Below are 24,846 nucleotides of genomic sequence, written 5' to 3' on the forward strand. Positions count from 1 at the left end.
ATTTATCTGTGCTTTTATTTTACAGGTGTCCTTCTCTGTAGCACTACTCAGAAGCATGCACAAGATTTACTATTCAACACTGATTTTATAATTCCCTACATAAATGCTTCCTTTATTAATCTCAGTATTTCCAAGGAACAAAATGCTGTATATTTTGGTACTTCTGGTCTGATTTTTTTCATTGTTTAACCACTTTTCTGTATCTATTTTGCAGATTCTGAAAATGGAATGGGGAGGAGAGTATTCTCTTGATTCTTCCAATTTAGACTGTTTGTTAAATGTCCTTCCTGGAGAATTGGAGTTCCAACAAATCCTTAGTGATCTTGATGAAAAAATAAAGAAGAACTCTTCTGGGTAAAGAGTATTTTATTTATATCCAAAATATTAGTGAAAGTCATTACATTTAGGAAGGAATATGACTTTTCTTTCTTTTCCAGTTGTAGGTTAAAATTCTGATAATTATTTCAGTAGTAATTTTACCTTACCCACTGGAGCATTTAACAAATTTTTAATGCCATATAATTTTTGTGCTGTAGTCTTTCTCTGTATGGTATTTTTAACAGTTGAATCATCTTAATCTTAGGAATTATTGCAGTAGGTGTGATAGTGGAGGAAGAAAATGTGTATCCCCATGACAGTTGTATTTCCTACAGCTATGAGACAGAATTTTTATTCACTAAAAAAGCTACAGAATTTTACAAAAAAGCAAAATTTGAACTCAGTGTGTTCTTTAGGCATTTCTAATGGAAGTAAAAAAAGCAAGTAAGTTAATATATGTAATCTTTCTTATATAAGCCATTATTTTATGTATTTCAATTAAAACTGTTATGCTGCAATAGAAGATTTTCTAACTAGAATTTGTTTTGTAATATATTTCATTGTCCACTTCTTTGTAACATACTGGTTTCCAAAAATCAATGCTATAGAAACAGTGGAGTACTGAAAGAGTTCTTTGTTGAGGAGGATTTTTTGCATGACTACAAAAGAATCAGCTCAAGGTTTTGTGACTTGTTTGAAAAGTGGTGGCTGTGTTTTGTGGCTAAACTCTTCAGTACCTTTAAAATACTTTGATCTGTGAAAGATGTTCTTAAGCAAATAAACTAATTGCCCCTTTAAAAAAATAAATGTACACTCAGAGATATAACAAATAGCGTAATTTTGTATTAAATTTTGAAAATGCTGGCCTTTGGATAACAGTGCACGTTATAGAGTTGTATGATTTCAAAGAATGCCCTTCATGACATCTGTTTTAAGATCGTGTAATTTTAAGGAAGCCCACATTTGTGAGAGGTCTTTGTCTGCTCCCAAACAGTTTCCTGAAGAGTGGAGATAAACCATTTCTGTATCTCACTGAAAACTGATTTAGGTCACCTCTGAATTATTGTTATATTGCTTATGCCAGGCTGAGAGATTTTTCAGGCTTTTTATTTATATTACTCTTGTCTCATATTTTGAACATTTTCATTTAAAAACTTAGTGTTTACAAATGTAGTTGCAATAGTAATAATCCCAGGGTAGCAATGATAGTGAAGATATGGGAAATGTGCTATTGTGGACCACTGCATAGTGCAATTTCATATTACAATTTTCCAGCTGTTGACATCAGTGACATGTAGATACTTACTTAGGGTTTAGTTGATGTCATAACACAGTTATAGGTACTTAAGTTTTGAGTTGCTGTGGTCTTGTATATCTGGGAAAAAACAGCATCAGCATTTTTAGCAGATGTGTTGTCACCCCTTCAACTACCAAATAAAAGTGATTTTGTCGTCATTATGCAGAGCCAGCCTGAGAGTTAGAAAGGTTATTATCAAGATGAGTCTTTGAAATGCATGCTTTACTTCTGTTTTTGTTTTTAATGTGTGTAAAATGTGTGCTGCTGGTTGAGAAAACTTTTGGCTGTGGGAAAGCAGGCCAGCTGTTCATTCCTTTTAATGGTACTTCATATTAGTTAACATTTTATGTTACATTTTACATTAACATCATCACAGTGGAACTATTCGTACATTTTTAAGAAGGCTGATCGTCCTTGTCTTAGGTACATAGTCCTACAAATTAGAAGGGCCTTTCACTATAAGTTTTGTAGGGTCCAAATGGTATTTTATCCAAGGAGAGCAGGAAATTGGATTAGGGCGTGGTACACAGCAACACATGTCAGGAAAAGCTTTGTATTTCTGCTGAATTGACACTTAAGCTAGTTTTAAAACTAATTTTCACAAGGAAAATCAGAAAGTAGCCCTGTAGTTACCAGGTGATATTTTGCTCCTGTAATATGTCAGGTTCAGAAATGGAGAGGAGTTTAAAAGAAGATGGACAGCAGCTGATGTGACTTTTAAATTAAAAAGAGTCCTTTTATTGCTAATATATTAGAGGTAGCATGGAATGAAATCATTTTCAAGTTACCATTGATCTTTGTAAGTGGTATGATAAGAGCAGCTCTATGCGCTACAGTGATACAGTTGGAATACAATCCAGTTTTCATCAGATAGATTTATGATTTTATTATACCACAGAGAATAAACATAATAGTATACAGCATATATATATTTTTAAAAATAAAACATTGTGTAAAAAATTATGATCCAAAAGTGTGTAAATCACTTGAATGCTCATTTATTGCCTTCCAACTGAATAGCTTTTATAAAATTGTGTGACACGACAAATCAGATATGCTTTCCAGCAGTTGAATTACCTTCAGTATTTTTGTATTTTACCAATTCTATTTGGTGCTATAACCAAAAAAAAAAAAAAGGCCATCTGTGTGAAATTGTTTTATTTCTAAGTTTTAAGGGAGTAAGTGGTTCATTCATTCACTCTTATATAACAGCTCTTATTACACTTGAATGTTAACTTTATTTTTACAGCAGTTTATAGAAGCAGGTGAATATGAACTCTCAAAACTATTGTCATTGCTGGCCAATTTTATGTGCAGTGATAGTCTCAGGTTATTCTAAAGCGTGAAGTTGTATTCATAATTTCATCAGGACAGCCATTTGTCTTCAGTCTTTCCGCTCACATGTGCTTTGACTTTTACTGTTTATCAAAACTGAGTCTTTAGATTTTTTTTTCCCTAATTGGAGGATTAAGAATTAGTAAGAGTTAATTTTTGAGCAATCCACAGAACTAAACTTTCAGCTGATATTTAATACTTCTAAGCAGAAAATAAGGTACAGCGCTTGAAACCACGCTTATAGTACATAACTTCAAAGTGACTGTAAGCATGAAATCTCTTCAGCAGTTTATTTTTTTTGTGTATTCAGTTCTTTCTTCAGTGAGTGATTGGCTGCCTTTTAGTGGTGATAAAGTGATGATAGATTTTGTGAGGCTGTAGAGGACAGTGTGAGGTATTCTAAGTCGTCTTCAACAGAGCAATTACGCAGAATTCAACCAAATTGTTTACTAATAATTGTATCTCCACAATACACTGAAGACTATGTCTTTGTGCGGCTTTTTGCAAAGGCTTAATTTGACTTCAATCTGATAAACTTCAACCTGACCCTCTCTCTAATTAACAGTAATTCAGTCATCTGGGATTTTGATGAAGGTGTTTTTTGAAGGGCTCCAGTGAGGTTAATACTAATAAGTGCTTATAGCATTGCATCTTGTCCCGTAACTGTTCAATATAAATTGTAATTATTATTTGAGCAACTAACAAGATCCTTAACTTACGAATAATAGGACTATCTGGAAAGTACCTCAGTAAGGATGTCGGTATGACATTTTCCAGTTGTTGATCATAACTTTGCTGATTTGCATAGAAATACTTCCCACTATCAATACCGCACAACAAAGGGATGAAGAAGTTTCAAACGGGATATTCAGCAGTACTGTCTCATTCCATTTTCCTGTATCAGAATTGCAGTGTGCAAGGGCTCATGTGTTGTTAAACTGAGATGTGCTGCAAGACTCTTTTATTTTGAAGAAAATCTTGGCTTATTCCTCTCCGGAATTTTCAGGAAGCAGCCACACCTCACTTTCCTGTTATTCAGAAGAATTAGCAAAATCTTGGCATCTCCATCCAAAATCCCAGTAGTGGTTGAGTATTAGGGAGAATTTCAAACTAGGGCTAATAGTAGAGGAATAAAATTGGTAATTTTATCAGTTTTACTTGGACCTAATATTTATCACAGCTCTCAAAAAGAATTTGACTCTTCTGTGTGAATGTAACCTGCTTGCTGTACGAGTGCATTACTGTAGTATTTAGTTAGAGAATTTAGTACCTATAAAGATATTAGAATAATGTTACTAAAATCTTTGTCAAAATAGTATCTGTCTACCCACTGCCCTGGACTCATTGCTAGGAATAAGTTACTGAACTGAGAAAGGAATGTAATTTTATTCCTGTTCAGCCTGTGTTGTCTTTTTGTATGATCACTGAGGTCGGGATAGTTGTTTCTTATCACCTTGCTAGCTGGACAGTGCAGAGTTTCTCAGGGATTGGCTATTTTAATAGGCACACAGTTTCTTTACTCCAATATACAGTGATTATAATTTTGTCAGTGTCTTAGGTAGTTAGTTAGCTGTCACAGAAATCTACAGAAGCTATAATCAGATCTTTGCGTGCACTGCAAAATATCTCAATTCATTTCATATGAGAATACATGAGACAATGTTTTTTTAGCCGTTATTTGTCACTATCACGTTTTGGTCAATGGAGTTGAAAGCCTCCTATGTTTCACTGCTAGTCTTCTGAAATAACTTATCAAGACGAGGCTTACATCTTGTGGACTGAAATATCTCAAGTCTTTAAAACAAGATTGGAAATTAAAGGTAGGCAGTGGTTCAGTTAGAACTGACAGTTCTCATCTGGTTAAGCTGTTGAGTAAGTGTGTCTTGCTGAGGTGCAGCAAAGTCGTCATTCTATTTCTTTCTGGCTTCAGTGGTATAGTTACTTTACAGTTTCGGTGTATATGTTTTGTAAGTAGCTAGATTAGAGATATGAAGTAGCTTGCAAACTCCTTGAAGCAGGTGCTGCATCTTTGTTTTACGGCTTAAGGTCCAAGATTACAATAAGAAGAATTTGAGGAAGTGAATTTTTTCAAGGCTTTTAGCTTTATAATAAGCCTGTAACTTTCAGACTCATATTTTAAAGAATTGCTGGTTTTAAAAACAAGTATCAAGACGTATTTGTCTTAACAGCATTTTTCTAAAGAGGTAAAGTTTTTGTAGTCAGTCTTTCCATCAGTTTTGTATTGCTGCTTACAAAATGATGTTTAACTTCATTCTCATTGGTCTTATTTTATTTTGAATAGAACTTAGATACAAAATATGAATAAGAGAATAACGTAGTCAAACTATGAAAAAAAGTGTTAACATACACACAAATATGAGATGATAACCTATATTATTAGCAGTAGCAGCTTTACTTTCTGGCTTTCTCCTCTGCTGTTGAGGTCACCATTGTAAAGAACATAAAATATGAAAAGGAATTTCATCTGTTTATGCAGTTCGGTTAATGAGAGTAAGAAAATGGACATGCCAGAAAGAATAAGCTGATGGTCAGATAGACTAGAATGGAACAGCATAAACATTATAGGCCTGGAACTATCATAATCTCATTTTTTTCAGAATTTTAGAAATCCTAAGAGATACGTTGTACCATGAGTGTTACTGTAGGTTATCATAAGCATTGCAGGAACATGCAAGATGATAAATAGCCATTTTTGGTAAAACTTCTTGTTTCTGTTCAAGATAAGGTTATCAAAACATTCTTTGCATGAATCTTTATGGTTTTTTTCAGTTAGATTGTATCTAGCAGTTTAAAAGTTACTATAAAATAAGTTATGCTTTCGGTTAAATTGCTGTTTATTAACACACAGTAGTGCTGAGACATCAGCAATGACCTCATTAAATTATCTGTAGATCATGGGAAATTTTCTTAATATTTCCTTTTTGGCTGGTCAGCTTTCATGAAATAAAACAAAATGTTTGTTTCATCGTGGGAGAAAGTGTAAAAATGAAAATACTGCTAGGAATTATACTGGTAAAAGTTTTTCTCAAAGATTTCTTACTACTCGAAGTGTGCAGCAGGTCCTCTGACACACAGGTTTCCAAATGATATGACTGATTTTGTACAAAATGTCCTGTATCTTTAGCAGTCAAGCTTTTTAATGAAAATACATGATAATAGCAAAGCAGTATTGTTAGTGCTTTTATATTCAAAAAAACAGTGGAAACAATTACATCATTGATTTTAAAACAAACTGTCTGTTCGTAATAAAAGACATGTAAACTGATTTTAAAAGCAGATCTCCATGAATATGAGAATCTTAAGCATAAGTAACGTGAAGTTTAAAGATAATTTCACTTTATAGTTTAGCAGTTTAATTTAACCAATCTCATTGTCATTTTATGGCTGTTCCATATGCTGTATGAAATAAATCGAAACAGTGCTTGTTAGAAATTGAAAGGAGTTAGAAGATCATCCTTCAACTTACTCATAGTAATCTTAGGCAATGGAAAATTATATATGGAGACAGCAACCCTCATTTTGATACTGTGCTTTTCAAAATAATGTTGTATCAGTATGACAGTGCTTACACTATTAGTTCCATTATAGTACTTGATTTGTAACTGTTTGTCCATTGATGCAGCCATGTAAAAAGCAGTCTCTCCACATGATTAGATTATTCCTAAAAACTGTCATTAACTTAATAAATAAGAGCACCTAGGAGTTCTCAAATTGAGACTGTCTCTCTACAGTTGGAATACTTACCGAATGGAATCAACATGCTACTCCAGAAAAGCACTCCAGTGTGGGCACAGAGAACGTAACAGAACTTTGCTTAGTTTGTAAAAAAAAAACAAAACAAACCCTCACCTGTAAAAAGGAGAAGCTATTTCAGCGAAATAATTTTCACTGTCATAATGGTATACCAGTAGTACTAACCGCAAGCATTGATGTGCCCACAAAGGCTCCAGATACTCCTCGTGTGGGACTAAAGATTTCTTTCTTGAAGAATTGGCCAATTTTACAAAAATCGATATAAGCCTAACTATCAGATTTCTTTGCTACAGAGAAAGGTTAATTTTTTCTTTGAGCTTTTATATTCCACTCCTTGTTTAGTAGTTCGGTGACTGTTTTCTTCTGTTTATGTCTGAACAGTTCCACAGGTTCAAAGAAAGGTGGAATCATCTGTGGCAGAAAAATTAATTGAGGGCTGTTAAATACTAGGACGCTATCTGATTTAAGTCCTTGTGTCGCACACTGCTAGAGACGACGAAAGTGTTCTGAGAAATCTTAACTTTTTTTTTTTCCTTGTTTTTTTTAATTCTTCTTTGGCATCTCCTAATGACCACTGTCAGAGACCTGGTTACCTTCCATCTGACCGGGAACAGCTATTCTAATGTAGTTTCAATAGGCTAATTTCCAACAGAAGAATTAAACACCTTCTGGTTAGGTTCAGCAATGTCTCAACATTGGTACCTGAGCACCTAAAACGTGAATTTTATGCCTCACCTTATTATTAAGTGTTAGTGTTTCAGAGGATGTTTCAAAAAACACACATATGGAGCATAGAACTAGTTAACAATATTAAACAGGGAAAAAGCATTAAGTACTGAACTATGTCTGATTCCCCCGTTGTACTCCAGATGTTGTATTCCTGATTTAGATAGGGTTGCACACAGACATGGTTGTATTTTTCCACTGACTGCACATGATTGTAAGACAATTTGCACTCCCATCGTATGTGTATAGTGTCAGTTGACATCATCTGGGTTCATGCCTCAATTTGTTCAAAAAAAGGAGCTTATTTACGGCACTGAACTCAATAAAATATATTTGCAGTTAAACCTTAATGAAAAAGGATTATTTGGGGGAATAAAAGGAATTTGGCACATTATATGGCTTTTCGTAATTGTACTTTTAAGAATAAAATTCATTAAATACATTAAGGACATTTTCCACATCGAAATTATATATTTTGTTTACAGTTTTTAAAACATCAGCAAATTTCCTTTCAAAAAAAGGAAATCAAAGTCTCATTCTCCCTGCACTGATATGAAATTATAAAGTTTTAAATAATAGCCTACATAGTGAGAATAATTTTAATCCTATTTGGCAGAAGTCTTTTATTTAAAATGATTGCTTTCTAAACCCAGATAATACACATTAAAATGTTTTTTTTCAGAGGTAACCAAATTCCTAAATATTCAATCTAATGATGTAATTCATGTAAAGGCATAAGTACGTACATATAGTTAACCACGTTCTTGTAATACTAAGTGTTGACAAAAATCTTAAAAGAAATAGCAATGTTTTTGAGACCATGTTTGCCTACAGTGTGCTGTAAGTAAAAAGGATGAAAATATTTTTGTTCAATCAAAAACAGTTTTAGTCCTAATTCAATGTTTACTTTATTGGGATAAAAGGATTAAATAAAGTGAACAGACTTATCATGATTTGTACCTACAGGGAGGGCCACTGAAATGTATCCACCTAATCCCCTTATCAGTATTGGGACAAATTACCAAAATATCTGGTCTGGAGAAGGCTGTAGCCTATTCATAGCTTGTAGTTTATTGGCTTGCACACAGCTTCCTACGTCAAAGATGAGTGTGGAAACTGGTTCGTAACTGAAGCAGATTGACACCGACTAAGAACAGTAGTCCCTTTTACAATGCACAATGCTGTAATCTGTTGGGTATGTTTGAATGAGACACATCAGCACACCACAATAAAAGCCTTTGATGGTGTCCCAGGAGTCAAGGTGTATGAACAAGGCATTTAGTTTCATAGTCCTGAGAACAGGTTTCACAAGTTAAAAAGATACATGCCAGTCTTTTGTCAAGTTTAGAAGTAGTATTCATGGCTGGGCTATCCCATCAGGAACCTGAGTGGGCCACAGGCAGAGAGTGATTGTTTTTCATGGAGGTCCTTTGTGGTCCTGATAAGGTCCTTTGATGATGGGAAGATACTTGTTTCAGTGCACTTCATTTTGAACTCAGTCATGCTCAGGAAAGTGTTAAGACTTTTGCATCAACTTTATAGAAGTGTTTTACAGGCCGTTTATTCATAAGTTTCAGAACTTTTTATATATTTTAGCATTAGTAGTAGTTCCTGAATTTGGTTTCTGAAGATAATGCAGCTGTAAAATGTGATGACTTCATTTTGATAGAGTAGATACACTTTGAATGGTTTACCTCATGTCTTTTAAGCATAAAACAAATATACCCATAATTCTTAATGAATACAGTTAAATATGGGAAAATAAGCTGTTTAAAATGACCTACTTATTTTGATGAAATTTTTTTAGAAGTTGTATAGTCATAGTTTTGGAAACAATTTATGTATTTTTTTCCTGACATTCAAAATGCTACACTTTTTCTGCACGTACATTCTTATGATCGTCCTTGCATTCTATAATTGTAATTGATGCAGTTTTCATATTGAGCTTGTTATTATTTAGTACTGTATTTTAAGGAAACAAAAGGCACAAAGCGAAACCTATCATAGATGATATGTCTTGATGGCATTCTCAGAAAAAATATACTTCCCTCTTTTGTGCTTGTTGTAGTAACTTAAAAATAAAAGGAAAATGCAGACTACTGTTTATCTCTGAACTTAATTTAGTGTGATCATTTGCTTATTTTTTTTCCACTGTTTTTTTTAAATGTCAATTCAAACTAACAGACTTAGTTCCCAAAGGTATGTATGACACTGATTTACTTTATTGCTGTTGATCAGAATGAGACAGCTCGTAGGAATTTAGGGTACATTGCATAACATCTGTAAAAGAATAAAATGCAAATCACTCAATAAAGGAGAAAATCTAGTACAAAATCAAATAAATACTTTTTCCACGTCCTGAAAACAGTACTGCAGGCAGAATTAAATGACAAAGTAAGTTAGTGGGTGATATGCAGAATGGCCTTTCATCACTCATTTCTTGTTACAAATTGATGTGGGTTAATAGTGTTTAAGATTTTTTAAAAGAATTCATATTCCAAGTAGATTATATTTTTAATAAAAATGTTTACCTCCCAAAAGATGACATTTCATGGAAGATGAATCTTTCCATACCGAGAAGTTATGCAGAAAAAAATGAAAGACTTTATTCAAGATTACTAATAATAAAAAAACAGTTTTCCAGTTTTTTTTAAAACTGGAGGTCTTTAATTTGGTATTTTTGTCACGGCTTGTGATACACAGAAAGATTTGATTTATTTTCCAGTTTCTTTTCTTCCCTCTCCTCTCGTTCTCCTTTTCTCCTCTTCCTGTCCTTTTTTCTAATCTTCTTCTCTTGTCTTCTTTTGCCAAAACTAGTCAAGTTTGAAAATGTTAGAGAGCAGTTAAAGAAAAACAGCCGTACTTCATCTCTATAAAATAGAGAGGCGAGTGGCAGTATAATAGGCAAGTTAGTTGTTTGGTTGATGTCATGAAAATAGAAAGTAATATGATCAAAAGTATCTGACACTGAAGTAACCTGTAAAGAGCTGCGTCTCATCTAATCCCTTAACTCTACAGAGACAGAAAGAACTAGATTTTGATTTGTGTTAAACCTTGCATCCCTTATCAGCTGTAAGAACATAAATGGAATAACTAATATACTCCAAAATAAAATTCAAATAGTAGTGAGAATCACTTTGCACTTCAATAAACCAAAACTAGCATCCATCTTACTGTTGGCTCTGTTTGTATTAAACCTGGATCTGCCTAGATCTAGTCAACACTATTTTTCTAACTGAAACTATATAAAATATTAAGCATTGCTTTTAAAAAAAAGTAGTTCTGAAATACTGAAAAGGTGTTTTTGTAGGAAATTATATAGTTAGATAATTTCTGGATTTTTCTTTTTTTTTTTTTGTTTTCATGTAAGTGTCCACACAAGTAGAAATAAAATAATTTTGGATATTCAGTTGTTCTTGTGATTTTTGCAACTGAAATCCCTGTAATAACCATACCAGCCACACCTGATTTCATAAACAGGGTTATGATTCTAGATGAATGTTAAGGAGTGGATCAGCTCCTTGAAAACAAACTCTGTTTTCTTTCAAGTATTCTAATGACAAAAACAAGAAAGAAAAGATCTGCTTTCTCAGCACAACTGACTCTCAAATTCTTTTCAGCATTTTCTGTGATGTCAATGGGTCTTTAAGAAGTCATTAATATATGTTATGTATTATAAAACAACTGCTGATTGCTAAAGGAGCAAAATGACACATTCACCTTTGAATATGGTAGTTGATTCAGTTTATATTCTCTGCTTTAGCTAATTAAGCACCAAGGACCAGATCTTAGGTTGGATGATGTCTTATTCACTAACTACTTTATTAAAAAGGACAAGATTGTTTGAGAATTGAGGCAGTACTTACGCTTACTGAGGATGGTACAGTCTGGCCTGAAGGAAATTTATTTTAGCTCTAGCTCGACTATATTTAAATGTTAATCCTGCAAATTCGGGCCTCATTTTGTGAGAGTAATTTAATCTAAGAAGAAGAAGGACTAGTGTTACATTAATTTGAAGTAGTTTTTCTTTTTGAAATGTGGAATATATAAAATGCTTTTATCTCCAAGTCATGAAAAAAATCCTATGGTTTTTGGTTTTTTTCAGCATAGAACAGTGTCTTAAAGACCTGCAATCAGAAGTAAATGAAATATGTACCGATGAAATACTACAAAGCACAACTGACTGCCTTCAGTGGCTAAACAACTGCAATTTTAGTTCTCTCAGACATTCTTCTACACACCACGGAGAGCTGATGGAGTTCCTTAGGACCCTGGTAAAAATTGTTTACTAAAGACTTTAAGGTTTGGGAAAGTTGGTTATATGGTGGGGGGAGGGGGGGAGGTTGAGGTTAATTAGTTTTCTTATTTCAGCCTTCACTGTGTTGAGGATAGTTCAGAAATTTTATTATAAGGCTTAGTACTGTTTTTATGTCCGCAGCAGGGGGTTATGTTTCCTTTTGATCATGCCTTAAATAGACAAACTTGGGACAAAATCTTTTCACTGATACTACCACATGTTCAGCACTGCTAGGACTGTTTTATAAACATGTGTTGGTAAAAAACATCTGAAGTTTCTGTCTACACTGAGGCTGTTACTGTTACTACTTGTTCTTCACTTGTACCAGTATGAATTTAACTCATCTCATACAGATTATTGTCCTTTGTGCATTACTTAAGCATTAACTTCCTATCTACTTTTTCTAATTAGAAATGTGGGAGCTACATCCATTGCCCTTGCAAATTGTACAACTAGACGTAACCAGAAATCAAATTTCACTTCACTGAAAAAATCCATCATTTTAGAAGGCATTTTTATCCAAAATTCTTATTAAAAGTTAACCTTAGACTATACGTGTGGAAATGGAAGTCTGGAAAATTGAATCGGCTAGATAAGTGAAGGATGATACCTCAGTAAATGGCAGCCTGCAAGTTTATATATAAACTATGTATATGTGTGTTTATATGCTGTACATATGTATGAGTGTCAAAACAAATAAACAGTCTCCAGTGGATTTTTCTTTGTCACTTCCATGCCACAGTTTAGTTGTAGGACATGAACACCTTTAGGCTAAGATTGGCTGTATTGGCAGAGGAAGACTGCTGTGGAGAAGTGGAGTATTTTCTCCTTTGGGACTATCTCCTGGCTGGAGCTCAAGCTTCATCAAATCACCTCTCAGTTTTTAACTCTTAAAACTGGTTGTTGATCTTTCAGTCACCCTTGAATCCACTGGATATTACGCTGGGTCAAATGAGGAAGTCATCTCTAGAAACACCAGGTCTTTAATGTTCATGTGGTGAAGAAGTGACTTTGTCCCCTTCTAACACAGGTGATCAGTATGAATGTTGCTGTTAATGCAACACTCAAGGGTGTCAGAGACTGCTGCATGTCGTACTTGATCTAGACAAAATGAGAGAATCCCAGAAAATGCCGACTTATGAAGTCTTTTGTTATTCCTCTTAGTCCAGTTAGATCCTTACTTAAACCCCCTCAGAAGAGGGCATGGCCGCTATGACTTACTTGTGTCCGTTCCCTGCTTTCTTCCTTCTCCAAGGTCTATTCAAGCCATATACCTGAACACCAGGTGGCGGCATTTGTTTGGGAAACACCAAAATGTCCCCATCTCTGGAATACTTCAGGCGTATTTTACACAAAATGTGCCTTCTAGCTCTTCAGCTTCCCAGAGGCATACTGACTGCATGACGGTCTGGCTGTGGGCTGTAGACTCCAGTTAAGCCTTGAGAATGGCTCTGTGGCAGGCTGCTAAACAGACAGCAAAGTGTGAGAAGCCTTAAAGTCTCAATTCTGCACAGCTTATCAGGAAAACATCTGTGGAGCTCAGGAACTGGGACATTGCTGTTTCCAGGCTCGTGGCTTCTTAGATAATCCAGCTTGTTGTGTAGATGAGACTGCAGATGAAAAGTGTGTATGTATTAGCATAGACAATCCATCTGTAAGAAGTTATACTCGCAGTAGATAATCTTTAGCTCCATAAACAGATCTGCAGTAAACTATTTCCAGTAATATTCAGCATTAATGCAATTATTACAATCTGACCTTTCTTAACTGTGTATCTCCATCCATTGAACTAATTACTCGGTTGACTTAATTTCTCGCTTGCAAGCTTTTAATTAAGTATCATATAATACACATCTAATAACAGTAACCTTCCTTCTACTTCAGGACAATATCCCTGTTCATTGTTATCCCTTATTATGTGTGTTTATTTTGTTAGGGATTTTGTTTATCTTTTAAGCTGCTGGAACAATTAAAAAAATAGTGCAAAGTTCTGTACGTGCTTTGGCTGAGGTGCTGTATTTAGATTTATTGTTAGCATGGTATTCTCATTCATTTGTGAACTCTGGATATACTGAGAGGCTCTTTATAAAGCCTGAAAATGTTGATTATGTGAAATTTCATCATTCTGTGTACTGTTTTCTAATTCTAAATATTTAAAAGCTGAATATGTACATGAACACATCTTCCTTAAATTCTGTTCATGTTAAACTAATGACAAAATTTTTTTTAACAAAATCTTTATCTTATTGGATTTGTTTATTGATATGATAGGTAGTAGTCTATAGTAGGTAGTAGTCCAGTTGGTAGACCACAAACGTTTTCCTGTATATTATTGTCACTAACTTTCTGTGCTCATAAGGGAACTTTTCATGCTTCTCTAAAACCTTTGGATACTAATTTGGATCTTTTTCTCTTGAATAGTTTTGGCATCATCTTTTGAAGTATTTTTGCAGATTAATTTTCAAATAGAAAAGCCTATGTCAATAAAGGCAATGTTCAAAGAGACTTGATGACACTGTGTTTTCAGAGCTTCGGAGTTCACTTCAGGGGCTCTTTTTCTGACTAACACCAAGTCTAAGATGGCATCTACAAGCTCCCTGTTTTTAATGCTGTAGTTTAAGTTGCAAAGGGCTTGAAACAATACTTAGATTCTTACTGGCTTTCACGAATAAAAATATTTCTGCTTAACCTTAACAAACAGCAGTAGGGATTTGCTTGGAAGACATTTTGGATTCCTCATCCAAAGGCATCAGTTACATTCACTGTTTTGACAGCTTCTCTTGTTTTGCTCATTTCAGAATGTAGTATTTGAGAATGATTCATAAAAAAAATTAACCTTTAAACTCCAGAAGTCTACCTGTGGAGACTTGACTCTTCAACACAGTGGTTAGTGATTAGGGTTTCAGTTTACACACTGAGGCACATGCTCTTTGAGGACACAAAACTTTATAGAATACTTCAGTAGATAATAAAATCAAATCAGCCTTATGTATATGCATATTGATATGTATGATCTAAGATTTTTAACTAGTTATACATCTTTCTATCACATGCGCATGCTTTTGTAGGATGATATTTGATTGATAATTTCCTTTATTATTCTGTCTTCCACATGTGTTTCCTGCTTGTAAGTAAAAAAATTCATAGGAAGCATTCTGAAATAAAGATGTGAAATGGAAGAAAAATAGCTAGTCTGTTATTTTTAAGACTTTCCTTTATGGGAGGCAGTCGTGCTCTCTGTCTTTTGTTCAGAATCACTGTGGGGCAAGTCTTTTATTTTTCATCATGGAGCACTCCAGAGTAAAGGGCAATAGGAAGGTTAAACTCTTGTTTTCTCCCCTAAGAGTGCAACAGTTTTGAATCATCAGAACAAAGAATAGGAGTTCTGATATTGAAAATTTTTGTGACTCAAAAGCATGGGGGGGGGGGGGGGGAAGCAAGCCCACTCAAGTTTTTGTTCTAAATTTTGTATTTTTTGGTTTTTTGTAAATTATCTACTGATAAAAGCTTGCTACAGTAGAAAAATTGAACATTTTGTATTGGAAATTATTATATTTAAGCAATACCATACTCAAATTTGATTTATTTCTCTCTCTTTCAAAATGGGAAAAGAAAGAAAACTAATCATTTCTTCAAATACTTTAGGTTAAATAAATCACTAGTTCTGAAGGTGGAAGGTTGCCAACAGTTTCTTTACCAGCCTTGCTTTGTAGGATGCAGTATAGCTGGGAGACCCAGATAAAGGACATGAGTGGAAAGAACTACCCTTACGTGATTTGCCACAATGCTCTTTTCTGTTGAGAGAAGCAATACGTGGTAGGGGAGCAAGTGAGAGGGCTTCTAGATCCTGATTCACCTAAGGCTTGCCTACTTGGTTCCTGAAACCCAGAAAATCAAGAGTACCACCACTTTCACTCAGTTTTCTTGTGACTGTGATGGGGAAATCTGTAGTCAGCTCTAGTGCAGCTGGAGGATTGAGAGCAGGTCTTTACAAATAAAAAGCTGATGGGCCTAGGACTGTGGCCAAAGCCAACCTCCAGTAGGAGAAATGTTGAGGATGTGGGAAATGGGTTTATGACAGGCAAGTTTGTTTCTCTGAGAGAGGAAGAAGATTTTGGTGTCCAGTGACCACGGGACTTTGGGGTTGTCTTCTACTCATATGTTGGACATCCCTTGTTCATGCAAATGATTCGTCTCATACATATTAAGGAAAGCTGCAGAGCGCTGTTTAAATTTGTGTCATTCTGGGCCAAGTAGAAAGCATTGAGCTGTGACAAGAGGACCTGTTATTTGCTGCATGGCCTCTTGAACTTGAAGCAGCTCTAAGGTCAGAGATCCTGGCCCTGGACCAAGAGGGAGCTCCTCAGGCTCACATGAAGTAGGAACAGTGCATGCATCCATGTGGTTTCACCTGCTTTGTTACTGGCTTCCTTCTTCTTCTCCAACCCACGTAGCTGAGATGTATTTAGAGGTTGCTATATTGTTAATGTATCAGTCTGCATCTTGGTTTGGCAGGATACACAGCTTCTTATTCTTCTGCCCTGTGGGATCTAAGCCTGTTCAATTCTTAACAAGTTTTCAATTTTAGTTCTTTAAGGGGGTCCTGGGAAGATTATTTTATCCTTAGAATGGCCTTTTTGATGGTTGCCTGCTGAGCCAGAACATGGCAGGCAACAGTGTTTCATTTTATAAATTCCTGTCTTGGTTTTATGAGCAAAGCCTGTCATTATCTGTGTAAATATTGAGTAATTTTTCATACCATTTTCTTTCAAAGATGTGTGTGCGGACCACAATAAACAGGGTGCCAAGGCTTACCTAATGAGCTTTCCAAAGCTTTCCTTTGGATTGTGGGTTAGAATTGATTTGAGAAAAGAGGCTGAAGATGTAAGAAAGATGGGAAGAGGAATGTGAGTTATTGGAGCAGGTAGACAAGGAGATGGATTCGCACATAAATCCATGGGAAAACAGGCTTTGTTATTTCTGTTGTTTATATAGCAATTTGTTTGAGTCTCTTATTTGCTGGCAAGATAATTAGCATTGGAAACAATTGGTACTCTAGCATGAAGCTGCTCATTTGATGAGACAGAATTAACAAAACATTTCTAAAATACTGTCTGATTTACTTTTGTTAGCAAAGCTTGCTGAAGAATGAGCAAAATCAAGAAGAAATGATACTTCACTTTCTTCTGGATCTTTCTAGTCAGTGTGGTGTCTCATTTCCCTGTACTCCAAGTGGGACGTCTTTTGAATTGACATCTTCCCTTCACGCCATTGAGGATGATTCAACTATGGATGTGAAATCTCTCTGGGATGATGTGAGACTGCATCTTCGACGATTTTTAGTAAATAGACTGCAAAGTCAAGAAGAAACAAATACTAATGCTTTACAACAACAAATGGAGTTTAAAACTCAGTGCATACAGCAACTTTTGTTTCTTTATCCTGAATCAGAAGTTTTAACGAAGTATCAAAATATGCAGAATAAACTGGTTAGCGATCTTCTACAGAACTGTATTTTGTCTAGTTGTGGTGAAACAAATTTTGATAAGGTGGTTCATGGTTACCAAAGTTCCGTACCCACGTTGTGCACAATGATAAAAGAGGATTTGTATATACTAAGTGGAACTATTGATCCTTCTTCATCATTGAAGTTTATTAATGAAACTTACCTGGATACCATCACTGAAGAAATGACAGTTCTTCTTGAAAGACTTTGTGAGCTGCAGTTCAAAGAAAATGCTTTACATATAGTTAAAGCAAACAAGATTTCAAAGAAGCATAGAGGAACAGTTCATGCTGTGGGTTAGTAGCCTTATTTTATGTTCATTGTAGTTAGATATTATTTTAATTCTACTACCTTTTTTTTAATATACTTGATTATTTCCTATGAAGAGAGAGGCCTGAGATTATTAATTACAGCTTTATGTTTTAACCATATTACTGAAGTTGAATTACAGACTGTGTCAGAATAGTGATGAAGAAGGGTTTAAAGTAAGGGAGAGTATCTTATGCTTATGTATATAGACACCCCATTGTAATTCACTGGGTAACATTGTCATGTCATAGTCATTTTTTTCAGTGTAACTTATTCCAGCTGCTGAAATATATAATAGAATAAGAACTGTTTAATCCAGATTTAAAAAAACACAAACTCTTCAGTCTTCTACGCCCACTTTTTTCGAATTCTCAGAAGTTTAAAGGAGATCATAGGAAAGTGCGTACAATAATGTGACGGTGAAATAGACACAGATTTATATATCAGAGCTGACCCAAAAGATTACTATGCAGATTCTAATTCTAAAAAAAAAAAAAAAAATCATTTAAGTTTTCTAGTCTTGTGAAAGTACGGTAAGTTAGAGTTAATGCTACCTGGTCATTTCTTCTTGTTCTAAGGAATTTAAGGCAGGAAAGGAATCTGTTATTGATGTGGTATTTTCTGTACTTTCTTTTTACAGTTGGTGAGTCTGACATGCTAATTTCCAAAGGAAGGAATCAGAGCTCTAGAAAAAAATCATACAGAATGGAAACTTTCATAACATAATTGCATGATTGTATGTAATTGCTTTTTCAGTGCAGAGTTCTGAGCACTCCTCTGTGCAAGAGCTGTTTGTTTAAAATGTAGCCTTCCATAAAGGTGAAGTAGTTTGCAGACAGAAAATATTAGAAGTTTAGAATCATGTGAAAAATACAGAAACAGAAGAAAGATCTTTGGGTTGTACAACATACACAAAGGATAAGTGAGGTGATGATTTGCCAGGTCTACACAGATGAAAATTATACTCCTGTGAGTTTTAAAATCAATATACATGTTAATGTAAGTCAGCTAGAAATTCCACTGGAAGAAATGCAGAAATAATTTTTCAATAGGAGCTGAAATATGGAGGAGTATGTGGAACATACGAAACATAAGGTAAAGGAAAAGGCATGCAGACAAATAATGTGAAAGGGTGAGAAGTTCAGCGTAAAGCTGATATATTAGTGGGATGGAGTGTTGGTGGGAAACAAGGAGAAGTAGTGTCAGAGTAATGCTGAGTTATGAAATTAGAGACAAGATATGTATCTTTGAGTTACATACTGAGATGGGAGTCAGTGAAAGGATTCACTGACAAAAAAATGACTGGTAGGGAACTGTAAGTTTGTAACTTCATTTTTCTTTCCATCTCAAAACAGCTCACAAAGATGGGGAAGTTCAGTGATCACCACTTTACATCTAAGACATGGAGATTAATGTGACCATAAGGGTGGCTCTCTAAAAAAACCACACATTAAGTGCTTCTATATTACAAGAAGGAAAAGAACAGTCTTTCAGTCTAGTAAGATAGTAATTCCTCTGCTTAAATTTTCTTTGCCACAAGATGTGTCTTTACATGGTTTTGTGCCAGCACATCTATCAGGACAGATTTCCAGTGCACAGTTCTATTGTATATTCAAAAGAACAGAGGAAGATGAAAATACAGAAAGTAAATCTTGGGACCTGCTTGCAACTTTTAAAACATTTGCTGTGATTAATTTAAAAAAAAAAACAAAACAAAACAAGAAACTCTGTATTTCATAAATCCCACAGAAGATTTTTATTTTGATTCAAAATGTATTTAAAAGACAGATTTGCAGGTGCGGCAGCTGTCCCCTTAGCACCCATAAAATGTGTTTAGAAGTGGTGTTTGTTAATATCATTTAATCCTCAAAATTGCTTTCTTCACAGTGGCTGTCATGCTCATGTCTTCATCTCTTCACTGTATAGTACTTCATATTATTTTACTTCAAGAGGTTGGTATGGGAGGCAAGCATTGATTCGCCTGCAGTCTCTCTTACTAGTTTTCTGCAGAATCAGACTGTTCTAGATGATCTGTGGTTATGGACTGCAGGCAGCCAAACAATAAAGCGACAATAATGAAGTCAGCAGGCTGGAGCAAAATAAGGGGTCAAAGTAGTGAAGTTACAGAGGATTTTTGTTTTGTTTTGTGGACATGTCATAGGCTATTATTTGGTATTGTTAATCAACTCAGGCAAAATTCATGCTTGTATCATTACCAAAACAATTATTAGTAACTAGTTTATTGTATGTGAGCTCATATTTGAACAGTCTTTTCTGGAAAGAGATTTCTCTCTTCTAAATGTTTGAATATACTACATTTGTACCACACTAAGTCAGAAAAAGGCACTTTTCCTTTGGAACTGAAGTGTTCACAAGGCAGATCGCACTGAAATAACTATTCTGGAAAAAAAAATCTACAGAATAACTGTTTTGGGAGGTTTATAATGGTAGACAAGTTCTTAGTGTCAAGTGGCTCTTCCTGCTTGGAACTCTTTTTGAATTCTGATACCTTTGCTGCTCTCCCACAATTGAGAGTGGAAGTCTGTATTTATACATAGGTTAAGTTAAAAAACAGCCTTAATAGGTTGCCTTGACAGTGATACCCAGTTTGCTGAGTATCAAAAAAAAGCATGCTGGAGTATGGAGGGAAGGGGAGAAAGGGAAGGAGATTTCTTTTCTTAGCTGAAAGACAGTTATATCAGTGTGTTTCTTATTTTTTGATGCATGTTGCCTCTGCCCTCTGGGAACCACCAAACCAGCACCAAACCTGCACATTTCAGAACAGCAAAATAATTTAATCTAGGGCATTCAATTGGGATTGTTATCCCAAAGGTGAAAAAAGGGTTTGTGTTTACTTAGTCCACCCTCAGGGAAATGTGGTTTTTGGTTTGTTGGTTGTTTTGGGTTTTTTTTCATAAGACCTGCTGTAATTGATCCTGCTATATAGGAGAGGAAAAAATAACAGAAAACAGTGAAACAATGCTAGAACCTCAGAAAACTTTATATAGATGACCTACTTCTGTCAGGAAAATATAGGTAGTCTATATCAACCTTTAACAGAGTTATAAATCTTTAAAATATTTCATATATAACAACCTATGTGTGAAGTAAGGAATTAACATTTTTGTTTTCATACTGTATTAGAACAGTTATTTGTCAAGTACTATAATGAGATTGTATCCGTTTGTCAGGATTGAGGATGAGCATGGTTTGAGAGAGAAGCTGGCAAAATGGTATGTGAAAAGAGGCAAATTCTTGGGAACTTGGCATCTTTGATTGCCAACTCTAGTGGAGGCAGGTGGTTTTATGTTATCACTTGATCCAGACAGCTGGTTTTCAGCTTATCACTTATGATTTTTTGCTTCAATTTCCAATGTGATATTTCTCAGAAATTATTTGCAGTAAGTCTATTAAATGTGGATTGTACTTTTACCTTTTGAACCTTTTTTGTGTTCCTTTGTTTACAAAAATGTTAAGCTAGTTTAATCGGGCATTACTAACCTATCTTAATCCTTCATCTCTTTTAGATGAAGAAACAGCCACTCTTATAAGTGATAAGACATCAGCCAAAGAAACTTTACACATTTTATGTATTAGTGGAAGGTTTGCTTTTGTTTTATTTATATATTTTTTTATATACATACAGAGAGAGTGTAAATACATGTGTAGATGGATTAGCCTATTTTTTAATTTCCTATGGTTAAAACTAAACAGAGATTAGAGCTTTGAGTTTTATTTTTTGTGACATATTCAAATTCATTAGCTTAATATTTTCATTTAGTCACAAACTTGCCAGAGACCCTTAAAGAGACTCTCAAATCTAATGTCATTTGCCAATAAAATATATTTTTAGTATATTTATATAATTAATAACTTTAAAAATCCTAAGTGAAATTTGTTTTTAAAATCTGAGGCAACACATAGTGTGTTCATCAAAATCAGTAGTTGATTATTTTTAAGAAAATATTATTGCAATGTGAAGGTAAACTGAAGTGATGCAGATTTGAATAAGTACATTCTTAGCTACAAAGTAATTAAATCACCTTCACTGATGTATTTCAATATTCATATTTTACACTTTTACCCCAGTATACCATCCTCTTACTTATGCGTCCAGCAGGCTTCCTTTTTCTTTTCTTTCTCCAGAGTATGACCAACGTCCATTCTATTCTAAAGATATATTCAAATGCAAACTGTGATTTAAATTCTGATATTTTTAATTTATTATCTTAAATATTCATGTGTTCCTAAGGAATATATTGTGTTCATGGAACACCTATGGCATATATCTAAACTTGAATAGAACGACTCGGTATTGTTTAGAGGAGCTGCATTTGTGCAGTGGAGTTGAGCGCAAGAAGAGAAACAGGCTTTGGAGTAACTTGTTGAAATGAAGGTAACTTTGGGACATTAAATGAAAATACTTGGTAAGGAAAATCCATTTTGAGGTCACTTAGCCTTACATATTGCCAGCAATTTGCTGTCCAGCTAACTTGAAATACGAGTTTCGGGTTTTGTACATTTGACTTAAATTTGATTTCTCCTCTACATTCATGTGCACATGGCTTTATTTCCCCTAGTTTATCATTTCCTCCCTTTGAAATAAAGAACCTTAGTTTCAGACTTGCTTTTATCCTTCCATTTAATTTAAATTCATTCAGTTTGTGATCTCTTGAGCCACGATTATTGCCTACAACCAATCTTCTATGATCTTCGTCTTATCTATCAAAAATATGCCTAAAACAGCATTGATACCTGCTGGTTTAGTGACTGCATGATGAAAAAAACAGTTATTCATGTCTGGGAATAATTAGGACTCAATAACTTTAGTATAATTTATTCTCCCATTTATATCTGGAAATTAAAGAATTCCAGACTTGGTTCCATGTAATTAATATTTATGTCTTTGCACCTTTTTTGAGATTTCTGTCCAGATTACAATCTATAGCAGATAATTTACAATATTTATGTTGAAGTTACAATTGCTTTGCCATCATGTTTTGTTATCTGTAGTCCATTGTTGAAATCTGGCTCTTTAGAAGTATTAGGAGGAAGGGGGAAGGTGTCTCAGTCAATTGGCTTACTACTGTTCTGTCCTAGGAAGTCCTGTTGCATCTTTTTAAAGTGCTGGTAAGGCATGCTAATGTAAAGTAGCCCATATGGATTACAGATTATAATATCCAGTATCGCATCCTGCCTCAGCAGTTCAAGTTCGTTACATTGCCCAGATCCTTGCATTAATACAAGCAAGTTTTCAGTTATATCTATAATGTGTTGCTAAGGGCCAAACATTTTGGAAATACAAAATTTTAAAACTTAATGCTGGAGGTTTATTTAAAGTTTTTTTTCATTAATTCAGGCTTTAAAATATTTCAAGACCTACATACCTATTGTAGTGACTTTTAGACATTATAAAGACAAAAATAAAAGAATGATAACAGAAACTGGAACGTCACCCTCCTTGCTTCCTTGCACGTGCTTCTTCTCTTTTTGCTTACTCCAGCAGGCCCGCAATAACCTGCTCATCACTTCTGATGGACGTGCTGGTTTTGTTTCTGTTTCTGCATGACAGCTGTAGCTGATGTGCTTCCATTATATTTCTGCCTGCTTGGCATCTCTTCTCTCTTCTATTTCTGCTCTATCACTCTGCAGAGTGCCTGGTAACATAGCTTTTATAGGAACAGGGCTTTAGAGGCCTGTATAAAGCAAGATACGGAGCCGTTGCTGGAAAGAACAGTACCTGTATGCAAACGGGCTTTGCAACTACTGAGTCCTTGAGCTGCACTGCACGTGGTGATGTATGGCACAATCTTCCTCATATCTTACACAGGTGGAGTGAAAAATCCTACAGTTCCCATCTGTGAAAGATGAGGAAGTAACATGTATTGAGTAAAACCATAGCACTTCTCTCTTATGCATGTATAACCTTCACAGAAAACACAAGGACATCAGCAAAAATGACTTGGGTACTACATATGGATTGAGTAAAAATGCAGATGTCATTAGATTTTTTACTTTATAAATACCAGAGATTCCTAATTTTGTATTATGAGCCAATCAATATTGAGATATTAAATAGGTTTAATTGTCATCTATTTAAAATAATGGAGCAAACAGTGTTGGTGGGAATTTATAATAGGAAGTTAAAATTGAAAACCAGTGGACATACAGATACGATGCAGATTTCTGCAGTTGTCTTTGTTCCTTGGGAAGCCTATAAAATTTTGACAGCCAAAACAAGATCCTATTACTCAGGGGAAACAAAATAAATGTCTTTGCATTTAATATAGGAAATAATGTGTTTCATAGCCTCTTTGTCACATATTATTTATTTCTTATCCTTGCAAGTATTGTATTTGATTTCTACTGCACAATTATATTAAATGGAAATATGAGTAGTACTGAGGAGAAAATAAAACCATCTGTTTGAACATACAGAGTTGAAGTTTTAATAAAAAAGAGGTACTCTTTTAAAGGCCATATGAACATAATACCCTACAACCACAAATGTGTTTCTAGTCGGAGAATGACATTTTCGTAAAGATTACAAAAGCATTAAGCTTGTTACTTTTTAAGCTTATAGTAGGGGGTAAGATAACAGTATCTAAGTTACTGAAATGTCATTTGAACTGACAGAATTTCAAAGCTGGTAGCATGCCTGAATACCTTCCTTCTTTTTAGAGCAGTTGCTTGAAATTACTTATTAAGCCCATAATATGAAGACGAGCAGTGAAATCTCATTATTGACTCTTTTTCATATTGAAAAGATGCCCATTCCAGAATTTTATTATCATGTTGTTTATTTAATAAGTAAACACTAACTTCACTTTTCAAAGTATTTATATATTTTTAAACATGAAATTCTTGATGCTCTTTTGGGTTATATTTTTTTAGACTGTTGTGTCCTAATGAAGTTCTTCCACTTCATCTTTACCAACAGGAACCCGAATCTGTTTTCTGAATTCTGTAGAGGTTGAAAGGGGCATAGTTCCATTCTTGGTATTTTTTTTGCTTTCAAAATGTCCACAATTAGCAAACACCAACTAATTTTCTTCCTTTTTGCTCTCTCAGCACACCTGCATGTTCTTCCTCAGCATGAAGAGAGCATTTAACTCACTATGCCCTCTAATTATTGCATTCTCCTCCCAAGTTTAAAAGATGAAAGTGATTTACTCTCCAGTCTGATACTTTGTGAGTGGTCAGAGGTCAATTTGAGATTTATATACTGTAGTATTCTGTTTAATAAAAAAAAGTGACAAAATCTGAGAGAGAATTACTAAGCTA

The 24,846-nt window shown here is 34.6% G+C and overlaps 1 protein-coding gene across 1 annotated transcript in view; it reads left to right on the top strand.

The window, feature by feature from the left end:
• The first annotated feature begins 223 nt into the window (after positions 1-223).
• The window catches only part of KIAA0825 (KIAA0825 ortholog), a 214,349-nt gene continuing 189,726 nt past the window's right edge, over positions 224-24,846 (top strand). Inside the window, exons 1-3 of the mRNA XM_050913279.1 lie at positions 224-354; positions 11,556-11,724; positions 16,880-17,549. Of these exons, the coding sequence (XP_050769236.1) occupies positions 224-354; positions 11,556-11,724; positions 16,880-17,549 (970 nt within the window). The remainder of the gene's footprint in view (positions 355-11,555; positions 11,725-16,879; positions 17,550-24,846) is intronic.

This window comes from Gymnogyps californianus, chromosome Z (genome assembly GCF_018139145.2).
Source record: "Gymnogyps californianus isolate 813 chromosome Z, ASM1813914v2, whole genome shotgun sequence".
In the NCBI taxonomy this organism is placed as follows: Eukaryota; Metazoa; Chordata; class Aves; order Accipitriformes; family Cathartidae; genus Gymnogyps; species Gymnogyps californianus.